At 44.0% G+C, this 13,526-nt stretch overlaps 1 protein-coding gene across 3 annotated transcripts; it reads right to left on the bottom strand.

The window, feature by feature from the left end:
- Positions 1–768: 768 nt before the first annotated feature.
- Positions 769–12,941, bottom strand: LOC115532994 (sodium- and chloride-dependent betaine transporter). 3 transcript variants are annotated; one of them, XR_003974132.1, is made up of 15 exons: positions 12,478–12,939; positions 8,740–8,874; positions 8,202–8,339; positions 7,932–8,043; positions 7,589–7,721; positions 7,093–7,227; positions 5,283–5,386; positions 4,734–4,858; positions 4,539–4,651; positions 4,274–4,411; positions 3,780–3,882; positions 2,832–2,932; positions 2,282–2,349; positions 1,737–1,907; positions 775–1,152 (listed from the first exon to the last, which is right to left on the bottom strand). XR_003974132.1 is itself a non-coding variant. In XM_030343141.1 (14 exons), the coding sequence occupies exons 1-14, from the start codon at positions 12,590–12,592 to the stop codon at positions 1,048–1,050; spliced, it is 1,728 nt and encodes a 575-aa protein (XP_030199001.1). In that variant the 5' UTR covers positions 12,593–12,937; the 3' UTR covers positions 769–1,047. The 3 variants fall into 3 exon arrangements, 2 of the variants coding, with proteins under 2 accessions (XP_030199001.1, XP_030199009.1); XM_030343141.1 differs by lacking the exon at positions 2,282–2,349 and having other exon boundaries at positions 769–1,152; positions 12,478–12,937; XM_030343149.1 differs by lacking the exons at positions 2,282–2,349; positions 4,274–4,411 and having other exon boundaries at positions 769–1,152; positions 12,478–12,941.
- Between the last annotated feature and the right edge of the window lie 585 nt (positions 12,942–13,526).

The raw sequence follows: 13,526 nt of genomic DNA on the forward strand, positions 1-13,526 counted from the left end.
GTAAATCACTTGTGTTCCTAATATGCATGTGTCCCCCATTAATATACATTGCCATGGGCTGTATAATGCGTTACGTTTTTAGTTTGCGTGTGTTTAAACAGATGGACGAACACACGTGCGCCCGCATTCATTAATTATTTTACACATACACACACTTCATTAATTCTCACTCGCGGTAAAACAATGTTTTATCTAGAGCTGTCAAGCGATTAAAATATTTAATCGTGATTAATCGCATTAATGTCATAGTTAACTCTAATTAATCGCGATTAATCACAAATTATTTTTCTATGCTAAATATCCCTTGATTTTTTTTGTCCCATAATTCTTCTCATTTTAATTCTCTTATCAACATGGTGAAGTGCATCGGCTTGCCTTGTGCAAATGATTTTTTATTGATAACAACATTGGCATATACACTGATCAAAACAGGACGATACAAAAAAAGAGCCTATAGTGCAATTAAACGACTGCTTTGAACAAATGTCATTTGAACATAGCAGTCAGGCTACTGCTTCTTTGTTTTGAGCCAAAGAAAAAAAAAAAAAAAAAAAAGATTTTTTTTTTTTTAATAAAATAATTGCGTTAATCGCGCGATAAAAAATTTAACGCCGTTAATTTTGGTTTGCGTTAACGCCGTTAATAACGCGTTTAACTGACAGCTCTAGTTTTATCACAATCAAATACTCATCAATCCTAAAAATTATCGGCATGTACACGATGTCTGTTTCAAGAAAATGTGGCTAGGTAGATGAGAGACGCAAAGTGTATGCGCGAGGTACACAAGCAACATTATGCATGCGCCCTTAAAATAGCATCTGAACAATGCGCCACTGACTTTAAACCAGGTATTTCCTGGTTTGTGGCGCAAGTGGTTTCTGAAACTGCAAAATAGCATCAGGGAACGTTTGCGCCAGAACATGCCTCCTCCTTTCACCGAACCGCCCCTTGGGGCGCAAGATCATTCCCTAATTTACAGACGTGTGACGCAGGAGGGAAAGAACGCTCTGCGCCAGTTGCAGAAGAGCAACGTCACATGCGCAGGGATTATTTCAATTGCGCCGGATGCAAGAAAGGGCCCCCCATCTCTGTTTGGCATGGAAGGCCTGCTGAATACTCCTCCTCTACAGGCCGACAAAGGATGGACAGGCGCTGTCGGGGATAAAGGGAAGAAAAAAAGTCAGTAAAAGATGGAGGATGAGTAACCAGTAGAAGAAGACATCATTAATTACATTGGTTGGACACTGGTCCTCACCCAAAGCGGGCAGTACAATCAGGGCTAAGGGCAGGGAATTACATTTCTTAACACGTCAGACCTTGGCCCAGCTGGTCTCATATTTTGAATTAAAATATGGTTGCAGCCACACGCGAGCCAGATGAAATTAATAAATGACATTCGTAATCTTTTCACTCTTTCCGAAACCGTTCAGAAGTAAAGCAAAAACATCTCTTTCAGCAATCAACATAAGTTAATATTTTATGTATATTATATTTCAGACCAGATTTTTTCGATTTCTGTCGATTGTTTGAAATGATGCATGGCAGCTCTCCTTGCATCACTATGAACTAATACTCAATCCCCTAGCACTGATTGGTCAATCCAGTTTCTGAAATTGGTTTCAATGGGAGTAAGGCCAGATTAAAATATGCTCAGGATGCTCTCACAATCCCCCAACCAACCCAGGAAAAAACAAATAAGGCCATTGCATGTTGTGTTACAGGCTACAGTCACTTACCTCGCGCAGGCTACCCTTTGTGCGACATATGTTCAGTATCGCCCATAGAGGGATCATGAAGACCGAGGAAAAAGCCATGACCCATCCCAGACCATAGGCCCAGCCGGGGAACTCGTGGCCCCGGTTGGAGGTCAGCGGTTCGCTTTCCACAGTATAGTGAATGAAGCTAGCCTGAGGAGGAAAGCGTCTTAGTTTATTATGAACCCCAAAAAGATATCGTTACAACTCTGTTTATCAATACTGCGTCCAAACTGAAGCTAGTAGTTGCGAGACTGATAAATATTCAATTGTGATGCAGTCAACTATGCGGATTGTAAGCAAGTATGGTTGGCCAGTGTTACATATTATTGAAAAAAAGCATTTGCATTTTACAGTGCCATGCGAAATTGTAGAGTTTGAGTTTATCATTTCAACTTTTGAGGAGGGATGTTAATTGCAAATAAGTCATGAGCTAATTCTGTGGCAACAATCGTACTTTGTTTTCTTGCATTTCATTATCTACTGTTATTGTAGATTATGGTGATAAATGTTGACTTTCAAATTACCCTCGCTTTGAGACTCTGTCCATTAGAGCTTTCAGCTTGGTTTCCAAAATACATTTATACAACTATTTCTGCAAAATAAAATGTATTTATGATAATGCAATACATGTTCAGCCTGTTCATTGATCATATCATCAATCATCACAGTCCCTGAAATAGCCAGGTAGGCTGAGGCTTCTGACCCTGCCTTACTTGTGATGAGTTAATATCACAGAATGTTATTTAATAGCAGTCTTTTGTTTAGGCTTATTGTTGTGGGTTTTGCTTGTCTCCTGAAGGTCAGTGTACAACGTGTGAATTTTAACTTGATTAGATAGAGTATATTATGTCTGGTGATAGCGTGGTTGACAAAAACAGACATCAAAAAGTAAACAAGGGGCTTCATTCAAAATCGTGAGAACAAAAGTCCAGCGTAAAGTGTCTTATGACCGAGTTCCGGCTATCAAATCTGTAGTCTCCAGAATAAGCCCGCAGCCACTGCCTCTGCAGCCGATTGGATAAAGCCTGCTTCTCTGCAGGGAGCCACCAGGAATGATTCAGGGGTGCTTCTTACCAGGCAGAGCAGGGGAGTGATGTAGAGCCAGCAGTATTTGAAGAGAATGCAAGGCCTCTGTCCACCCATGTCTTTGATGGCGTCACACATTCTGTCAGCACCTGTCGAAACAGAATATTTGTTTTCATGAAATCTTTGAAACGCTCTATGCTCAGATGATGACGGTGACTATGATGTCGATGGGACGGTTTGCCTTTGCAACTTTTTCTGTTTATTTTATTTGGTACTTTGGTTAGAGGCCAAGTGCCATGCAGCCAGGTTTCTCTCCTGGCGAGAATGATTAGTAAGTCAGTTTGTCTAATTTGTCATTTGTATGTAGGGGTTTAAATCTCATCACAAGGATGCACACTCAAAAATTCCACCCTACACATTGAATGCCCATATTAAAAAATATATATATTTCATATACGATCTGAGTGGAAGACCCTCAGGTATTTGAATACAGTCAACAAACTATTGTGGGGGAGGAAATTAGTTTTGTGTGAGAGCACTTGTGGGGCCCAATGTTGCTGTACAGAATGTGGCCGTGCAGCAGATTCACTCAAGAACTGATAGAAAAAAAGCTGAAAAGTCGAGTCCCACCACTGGATGAAAAGCATGACGAAGAAGGCAGGATGACACAAGGTAAGCTCACTGGTTGGCTTGAACTGCTGAGCCTAGTGTCAATAAATATCTTCAAATAATTGAGAAGGAACCGCCTATTTTAGCTGTCCATGTCTTTCATCCTGAGACCCAGCTGTTACTTTGTGGTTACTATGACTTCATTATTATTTATCGTGCAAAATGTAATGTTGATTGTGGCCGGTCTGAAACGTAATGTTAATGACTGTTGCTGCCTGCCTTGCCCAGGCCCCTTCTTCAAAAAAGATTTTTAATCTCAGTGGAGGTATTCCTCAATGGTTAAACAAAAATAAGTGATTGCAGTTTAGCCAGGTAGGTGAAACAGACCGAAGGCCCAGCCCACAGCGACACACTCAGCCAGGGCCACGCAGAGCTGACACGCTCCGTTGCCGCCATAGTAGTCCAGAAGCTGGAACACATAGATTCCTCCCTGGAGAAAAAAAACCAAATATGTATTATTTTTAACACAGAGTCCGAGAGATGTCTTTGGGTGCGCTCTGATTTATACCCGAGCCGATTGGTTGTGTGTTTTTTTCTGTTCATTGACTTGTTGATTGATAGAGTAATAGACCACTTTCACAGATTGCCGGACAAACACAGACGCTGTAATAAGACGTTGTAATGTTATAACACAAATTATGTGTCTGCTCCTTCTGTGTTCAGCACCAGGGCACGGGTAGTAGACGTGTCTTCAGTAGTTTAGTCTACCACTTACGCCCTGGTGCTTAAAAGGAGCAAATCCATAATTATTGCTATGAGGGACACATGTGTCTTGCCCTACACTAAACCCTCTGTGAAACGGTTACATGAATTGTCCGTGCCTCTGTGACGAGCAAGATCTGCACGAGGAAGGAGACGAGACAGAAAACGGCGAGGAACATTTCCCTGCGCCACGGCTGCCTCATCTGCCTGGGGAACAGGTCGCTGACGCTGGACACAATGGTCTCCAGGCCGGCAAACTGAGAGATGGGAGGGAGGTCACGTCAGCAGGGCAGCATATTACAACAGCAGTTCGAACTGCAATTTGAATAACGTTTATATTAACTAAATGGCTGTAGTTGCAGGGTTTGAAGCTCTCGTTCTCACCAGTGTGTCCAGGCCCAGCATGATGAGCATGATGAAGAAGCAGACCGCCCACAACTGAGGAACAGGCATCATAGCCACAGCTTGGGGAAACGCTATGAACGCTAAACCAGGGCCTGCAGATGCACATTAGGATTGACTGTGTTTAGCAGGGACTGGCTATGCATGCCATGAATGAAAACCAAACAGATTGTGTACCAGATTCCACCACATTGTCCATGGTGACATCCTGTTGATGTGCCATGAATCCAAGGATAGAGAAGACGGCAAACCCAGCAACGAAACTGGTGGCGCTGTTCAGAGCACAGAGCCAAAGACTGTCCCTAGCAAAAAGAACACAAAACACAAAGTCCATACTATGAAGGGACAATATAGGTGCCATCTGCAGTGGCACCTTCGAGACCTTGTCTTCCCACATTAATCAGATTTCATGTGATGTAGTTGCAGTAGTGTTTTGAGGTAGGTTGTTTTTTTTCGGGGGGAGGCAAATCTGCCTCAAGTACCTATGACCGAGTCGTGGCATCAAAATTGGCGTGGCCTGTGACTAAAATGACCACAGTTCCTAGATGGATTATTTGATTTGAGCGAGACCAACTTTTTGACTTTTGGGGTCGAAGGTTCTAACTGCTCAAGTAAGATGAAGTCGATTGACAAAACAACATGGCGGCCAGAGGAAAAAGAAATAATGCAGAAGTGGAGTGGAGTGCATACACATCTCAACGGGGGGGATTGTGAGTTTCATCTTACTTGTAACAGTTGTTATTCTTCTTGTTGTAGCTCCCCAGGGTGTTGATGGTGCCTGCAGCCACACCGTAGGAGTAGAACACCTGGGTTCCAGCCTCGATCCACACCTGATGCACCAAAGCCACGCATTTGCTGTTACACGTGTATTTTCAGCGATATCCGATTCATATTCGGTCGCTCATGTTAATGCCGGGGTGTTGTGTTCACTACTGCATTGAGTCAATCATACAGTTATGGTCAGTTGAATTGTACAGCTTCTAGGTGGCGTAATAAAACAGAGGGATAGAGGCGAGAGGAGGGGAAGAGGAATGTAATGTATGTTGATACTAGTGGTGGATTGAATGATTCAATCCGTGACCCAGTTTGCGTGATTCAGTTCGCCAAGAGGAGTCGTTCGCGACTCCTCTTGAGTCGCTCCACTGAGTCTGACTGACTCAGCTGAGAACCGTGCAATGGCGTGCATTCCATGATGCGATTCACCGCTACCGGAAACCAGGCTGAACGAACATACGATTCGCGAACGACTCAGCCGAGTTTCCAGTGAATCGATTCACCGGGAACTCGACTGAACTGGGAGGAGTCGTTCGCGAATCAGCCTAGTTTCCGGTAGCGGTGAATCGCATCATGGAATGCACGCCATTGCACGGTTATCAGCTGAGTCAGTCAGACTCAGTGCTACCAGAAACTCGACTGAACTGGGAGGAGTCGTTCGCGAATCGTTTGTTCATTCAGCCTGGTTTCCGGTAGAGGTAAATCGCATCATGGAATGCACGCCATTGCACGGTTCTCAGCTGAGTCAGTCAGACTCAGTGGAGTTAGTGCTACCGGAAACTCGTTCGTTCGTTCAGTTGAGTTTCTGGTGAATCGAATGGTGAACGAGACGAACGAACCGAACCGGTTAGTTCGTCCTAAAGACTCGTTCATTCGAACCGGTTCGCGAATGAACGAGCCAACACTAGTTGATATAAGAACGGAGATAAAGAGATGGCTGGAAAGTAACGCGTTCGTGTTGGTTATTACTACACCCAACATAACACGGGGGCGTGTTTGTTTGGAATACCATCCTTAGATCACCCGTCGACGCCATTTTGTTTTTAAAACTCGATAGGTAGATTGACGAACACAGATTTTGTGACATCCGTCATTAACACACAAGCTCTGTGTTTGCCAATCTACTTATCGAGTCTTAAAAACAAAATGGCGTCGACGGGTGATCTACGGATGGTATTGTGTGTATAAAATGTCCTTTTTAATAAACAATCTGTACACTAACAAAGTTCTCAATGCCTCATTTTATATGTTAAGACCCTTATTATACTACCAAAGAAGTGTCGGGCTACTTTTAGCCTTTTAAGTGGTTTAAAATAGCGATTTAGTTTTTACCATAACCAGTGCCCCCATCGTTTATAGTGTTTTGATAGAATCGGCTAAAAACAGCCAATCGAAGAAAGCGTCTCTATATGCGTTTTTTGTGCTCAAAAACAAACGTTTCAACTCGCTCATACAAAACATATCCCAAATGTATTTTACACCGGAATGACCCTTTAACAGATAACACATGACAAACTCCATCAAAGCAGGAGGAGTTATGTAAGCTGATACCGTTTGTACCACCGTTACCAAGCTATCATCAAAAATGATGAGATATTTGTAGTTTTCCTTGGTTTAACCGACTCAATCGGCTGAACATCAAACATTCTGAACAATACTTTGAGGATGTGGCTTTTGGGTTATCCAGGATAGATGTGTAGTTGTAGTTAGCTATTTTTAATGTACGTGTTCAACCATGCTGGGGTGTTAGAGCAGTGGGTACCTGCAGGCGTGTGAGACGGGTGAAGTCTGGCCTCAGGTAGTAGACCACCCCCTGCCAAGCTCCGGGTAGAGTCAAGCCCCGGACCAGCAGGATGGCCAGCATCACGTAGGGGAACACCGCCGTGACATACACAACCTACACACACACGCACACTCTCACACACATGCAGACACACACGTACACACACACAGACAAACATATACACACATACAGACGCACACACACACACATGCTTGCATGCACACAAACACATGCATACACACACACACACACACACACACCACATGCACGCACACACACAATAGTGGAAAAAACCGAAACTGAATACCCACAATATTGGGGGTATTCAGCAAGCATAGGCATCTACAATAGTGTGTCATGTATGTGTACTTGTAACAACAAATATCAACGTAGTAGTTTGTCACGTATGCATGACATACAAACTGGTGTTCAGTGCACTAGCTGGCTGGAATAAGAACGAGGATGTTGGACTGACCTTTCCAGTGGACTTGACTCCCTTCCATATGCAGAAGTAGCAGGCCAACCAGCAGGCCAGGAGACAGGCGCACAGCTCCCACTGGACGGACCCCAACTCCTCGATCCCCCCGGACATGGAGAGCACACGCCTCCTGAAGGCGGCAAGGAAATCGGGGCATTCAGACGCCGGCATCTGGTTCACCATCAATGATTATGGAGCACTCGCATTGCAATATAATGCAATGGATAATGCATATCCGTGCAAGAATGGACACTATGGTTACACATTCACGCTCCCCTGTCAGAGGATATAAAGACCAAAAGAGTATTTATTAAGCAAGTATACATCATTATTGACTTACTCCCAGAACTCCATCACTGCAGAATTGTTCGGCGCCTTAGATGTCGAGTTGACACCGAATTCAGCGTAGTGTTGGCTGGTCATGTTCGGAGTCGTCAACTCCACACAACCATCTGTTGTGTGTTGAATCATAGTACACTTTTATGTTTTTACATCCTCAGGTGTCCATTTAAACCTACTGACCTGACAGAACTTCCAAAACGTTACTCTGAAGTTGAAAGTAGCTTGAACAGATTGGAATTGATATTATCTCCGATAAATCCACACAGACCTGTGTTCCAGTCGTTGCTGCAAGTGGTCCATGGCAGCACGGAGGCAAAGGAGGAGAGCAGGTAGAAGAGCGAATACGCTAGTATAACCAGATATATTGTTGAATATGTCCGGATCACCATAATGGCATAGCCAACCCCTGAGGAGGGAGCAGATTGCTGTGTTATTCACGGCTACGGCTGAACTACAACGTGATGCAAAACCGACAATACGGTTTAAAGGTGCTTTATTAGATGTAAGAGCTAAAACGTTTGTTTAATTGATTGGTTAAAAAGTGAAAAAAGTACATGATTCCAACACCCAATGATGGATAAACTAGGGAGGGAGCAGAGAGCTCCCTCTCTTTACAACACTTCAATCTTACCTATAGCAACTTAAAGGGGTACCAAGTCCCCGGTGATATGGCTGTATTGTGCTTGCTAGCTGTCTGTATAGGTGCAGTATTGATGACTTTATTGCCATTCAATTCTGAATCTGAATTCCCTTGTGAAACTAGTTTTTCCATGTCTCGCGTGAGAAACACTGGGAGTTTAGCGTACCCTCTAGCAGCGGGCATAGCTTCTTCCAGCAGGTGATGGTTCCCTCCTGGGTGAACTGGCCCAGCGCGTTCTCCATCAAGAAAAGGGGAACACCAGACAGAAGAGCTAACACACAGTAAGGCAGCAAGAACACACCTGTGAAGTAAAGAAACAGGAACCTTTTACACTGGGAAGAACTAATACTGGCACCATACTCATCATCCCTTGTAAACATGTCATGTTTAGGGCTACATGCAAAAATTGTTGGGAGTTTCAGAATTCTGAGATAAAGTCAGAATTCAGAATTATTTTATTCTCTCTTTTCCGACTTTAAACTCAGAGAAAGAAAAAGCACATTTGGCCCTAATACTCTTCCATAGTATCGCCAGCTACTACTTTTATAATTTAAATACCTATATTTTAAATATCCAACTATAAAACTTTACATTTCAAAATTGAAGTCAATCGGAGGACGGTGAATTAACGTCAACTACTTCAGACTTCGCAACTTGGTAAATTCTTAAAGGGGACATTTTATGAAAAAAAAACACTTTTCCTGGGTTTTGGGGTGAGCTCCACATGCGTGCTCTGGTGCTCCCACATGCGTACAAACTTTGAAAAAGGTCTGTGCATCATTTTCTGACTGAGATATGCATTTCTTAAAGTACCCCGCCTACAGTTACCAAACGAGCGAGTCAGTTTCGGCGCCCCCTCCTACGTAGGAATAGCCTGGCGTGCAACGCCCACCTACCTACTTCCGCTCAATTTTCATTTCACTTCAGTACTAGGTCTGGGTCTGCTTAACATGAATGCGTTCCATGGAAACCAGATTTCTGGCGGTCCAATCAGCGAACAGAGGGAGTGGCTGAGAACGATGACGTCTAGTTCGCGCGCCAGTTTCAGTTGTAGTCAGAGGCAGACAATGGAGAAGGATACGAGAGAAGCTATTCGGTCTGTTGTGGGATCGCTGCCGAAAATCGATCAATTAAAGCCGGAGCAAGAACAAGCTTTGCTGAGTATTGTTGGTGGCCATGATGCTGTGGTGCTTCTCCCAACCGGGTTCGGGAAAAGTTTGATTTTCCAGCTGGCTCCGTTAGTGTTGAAGGAGCCGGTCCCGTCGCATGACATACGTCACGACCAAACGCTATGCAATTGGTTATGGCAGATCCAGAGTGGCACTGGGCAGATCCAATCATTTTAAAACTTTTACAGACACTCGCTTCCAAGTGAGTGAACCTCTGTCAATTGAGCAGTTCCAGACCTTCTGTACAAATGAAATGAAGTACGATGGTCTGGTAGGACCAGACTAACGTAGGACGGGGCCGGGGGCACATTTAAATATTACCTCCCACATCCCCCTCCCATGAGAGCATAGCTAAGATTTTGTGGCCAAGCGGACGAGCGCTGGGCGGAGATGTTTGCGCATTTTAGAAGCAGCTCCGGCGTGGGGAGCTCAGCGGAAGCCCTGCAGCTCAGTTCCGGGAGTGCAATCCCCTTCTCAGACAGAGCTGCTGGACTGCCGCCGAAGCTTCGGCAGCAGCAGCTCATTTGCTTAAAAGCTACAGACACCAGAAACAGCGCATTCTGAAGGGACTGAATCAGCGGGGAATAGCGGTTCGCGAGATTTTTTTTCCTAAAAGCTATTTCCAGCAAACAGCTTCAAAAACACGTTTTATGGAACTCATATACTATGTTTACTTGTTGGGAAAACACCATAATATGTCTCCTTTAACTGTTAGATGTCTGGTTTGTGTGTGACATCCCCCATTTAAATGGCTAGAGACCAGGTGCTTGCTACATACACGGGTGTGTGCTTTGGCTAGAAGCACTCAACCATTAGCAAAAAGTGGTAGACTAATTACCACTTAAAAGTATTTGCAATTGAGTATACTTTCTGTAAGTACACTAACATACAATTTACATACACTAACGTATAATTTACAATACATTTAAAATAAGGGCACTTTTTATGAGTACACGGCAATACCACTTTAAAGGTCCCATTGCATGATTGGTTTTCTAACAGCCTGCCTATGGTCCCCCAGTGGCTAGAAATTACGTTCGGTGTAAATTGAACACTAGGTATTCTGCTCCGCCTTTGAAAAATGAAAGCTCAGATGCTCCGATTTCGAATTTGGCCCCATATGTTGTCGTAAGGTGGCAAGGTTACCTCCCCTTTCTCTGCCTTGCCCTTCCAGAGAATTTGGCCCGCCAATGAGACGATGAGCAACGACCGTGTGAGCGCAACATGTGTGTGTGTGTGTGTGTGTGTGAATATACACACACTGCAACGCAAGTGTTGCACACTTCTTTGTTATTTGAGATTCATAATATCATCCAGTGGCGCATAAAAGCATTTGGCCGTGATAATATATTATATAGATATCTATATATTATATTATATTATTTAGATATAGAGCTCAAGGACTCCCGCCAGAGCACCCGGAGTGTTCTAGAATATTTGCAGGACACGGCCAAGAGCTGTGTGCGGCTCCGGATGATATTATGAATCCGAGCCAATCCCCCGCGATACATCCACTGTAAACACTTGCGCATGGTACCGTGGCCGCAAGCTGCACGGGGCCACACCCCCACCCTCCACCTTGACCCGCCTCTAAGAAACGGCCCGTTTGTGGAAAGCTTGTTGTGGCTGTAATTCTGCCCCAAGGCTGAACGTCTTTAAGTAATGTGTTAGGGGCCAACTAACACCTATATTGACCGAGACTCATCCCACCCAGGACATAACCTGTTTGAACTGTTGCCCTCTGGCAGGCGCTACAGGGCAAACAGATCACAAACAAACAGGCTAAAAAACAGTTTCTACCCCAGAGCTGTTATTTCTCTAAATAATGCAGAATTATAAATTATTCCATTATCATACCAATCTGACCTTTAAAATTGGCTGACATTTTAAAATATATACATTTGTTTGAGTTCTTTAACATTCTATACATATTTTTTAAAAATAACCCTTTTTCTCATTTAGTTTTTGTTTTAAAAAGCATTATTAACTTATTTTGAGAGCCTCTACCCCAATTTCGCGGCACTTTGTGCAATGACAATAAAGACATTCTGATTCTGAAATAAAACAATCCATAAAGTAGCATGCCATGAGACCTTTAAGTGTTGCAGAATTAGCATTTTTATTTTGAGAAGTTCATGTTTTCTTTTTAAAAGTACGTGACAATCAGACTTTAAACGAAGCACAAAAAGTAAAAGTATGATTGAAATAAATGATTTGTAATACACCAAAGTACTTTCTGCAAAGGAAAACAGTTGATAACATCGGTGTACACAGATGCCGCTGTGATCTGGGTCAGTCCACAGTTCCACATTCCATTCAGGAACAAACAAAGGAAAAATGACTGTTCACTGGGACAGGACAAGTTAAAAGAATTAGAACATCCCGTCCATTTACATTAGATTTAGCGATTACATTACGCAGACCCATTTATCAAATCATTAGGTTATACATTTCTAGGTGTTTGTCATCCACCTGTCAATTTGCAGTCTCTATTTCTACACAGGCATGCCTGGCCTGCATATGGGAACTGGAACGACTTTTTAGGCATTCTCTTAATTGCCCAACTTTTGGTTAATACATTTAATATTGAGGTAATTCCGGGTATAAGAGCACCACGTTTATCTACAAGATAAAAATAATGCACATTGTGCACTTGTAAACCCAGTTCTGCCATGTGCCTTGTTTTCTGCAGGATGCACTTTTGAAGGAGTTTTCTCCGGGTGAAAGTTACTCACCTCCACCGTTCTTGTAGCAGAGATAGGGGAATCTCCAGACGTTGCCCAGACCGACCATGTTCCCGGCCATAGCCAGAATATACTCGCGCTTGTGCGTCCATTGCTCTCTCTCCATCGTTAGACTCAAAACAAACACGATAACGAAAGACTGCCCACCAGACTACACAGTGTCCATGTGCCTTGTCCAGGCTGTTTGCAGATTCTTCATGCACAGTAGAACAAGTTATGCAGGTGTTACAAACAGCTTCAACAGCATTGTTAAATTAAAGAGAGATGTATTCGGCAGTCCACTCAACGCGCCCGTCTGTCTGATTGTGGGCGGTACACTGACATTCTCAACTGCTTTACCTGGAGGCGACAGAGGATTTATTTTAGCCCCCTTGACATAAACATAACCCCTGGTCTGTTCATTTCTCCCGAGCTATCCCTACCCGAGGTAACAGCAGCACGAGCGCACCTTCTACTGCACCATCCTTAGCAGTGGGGGAACGGAGGGGCAGGGCTTCAGGGTAGCAGGTGGCATAGTCTACCATCACCAGGAAATACCGAAGGCCCCGGCTAGTCTTAAGGAGATGTCCTACAATTTACAGTGCTAGCCGGCTGAAGGGTACCCCGATTATGGGCATTGGGATTAAAGGGTTTCGGGCCGAGGGGCAGTGTAAGTGTATATATCATGCACCATCACAGACTTTCCAAATCAACTGTGGTTTCTTTAGTGGGAAAAAAAAACGAATTCACGGAGACGCCTTCACGAGTTTGCAAAATCTCCACATTTCTTAAACAACACTTTTTATTTTGGCCACAGTGCACAGCAACAGTGTGATAGAAAGGCAGAAGGGGTGAGTGTGCGCAACCCCATTTGAGGTGTCCTTAGGAAGCACGATGAAAGCACCTGTGATGAACGGAATCTACGACCGGGTCTGACAAGGTGAACGACTAATGTGACAAACCTGGTTCCATGGCCCGAGAGTGATGTGTGAGGGCGAAGAGCCAGCTTTGTGCTGCGGGGGGGGGGGGGGGGGGGGGCTAATAGGAATGCAGTAACGCAG

This window comes from Gadus morhua, chromosome 2 (assembly GCF_902167405.1).
Source record: "Gadus morhua chromosome 2, gadMor3.0, whole genome shotgun sequence".
Lineage (NCBI taxonomy): Eukaryota > Metazoa > Chordata > Actinopteri > Gadiformes > Gadidae > Gadus > Gadus morhua.

Excerpts from the sequence above, each read along its gene's own strand:
- LOC115532994 (XM_030343141.1), bottom strand. The coding sequence starts at position 12,592 with ATGGAGAGAGAGCAATGGACGCACAAGCGCGAGTATATTCTGGCTATG. Across the intron at positions 4,652-4,733 it reads GGACAATGTGGTGGAATCTG|GCCCTGGTTTAGCGTTCATA; the intron begins GTACACAATCTG and ends GTGCATCTGCAG. Across the intron at positions 1,153-1,736 it reads CAAAGGGTAGCCTGCGCGAG|CGCCTGTCCATCCTTTGTCG; the intron begins GTAAGTGACTGT and ends TATCCCCGACAG.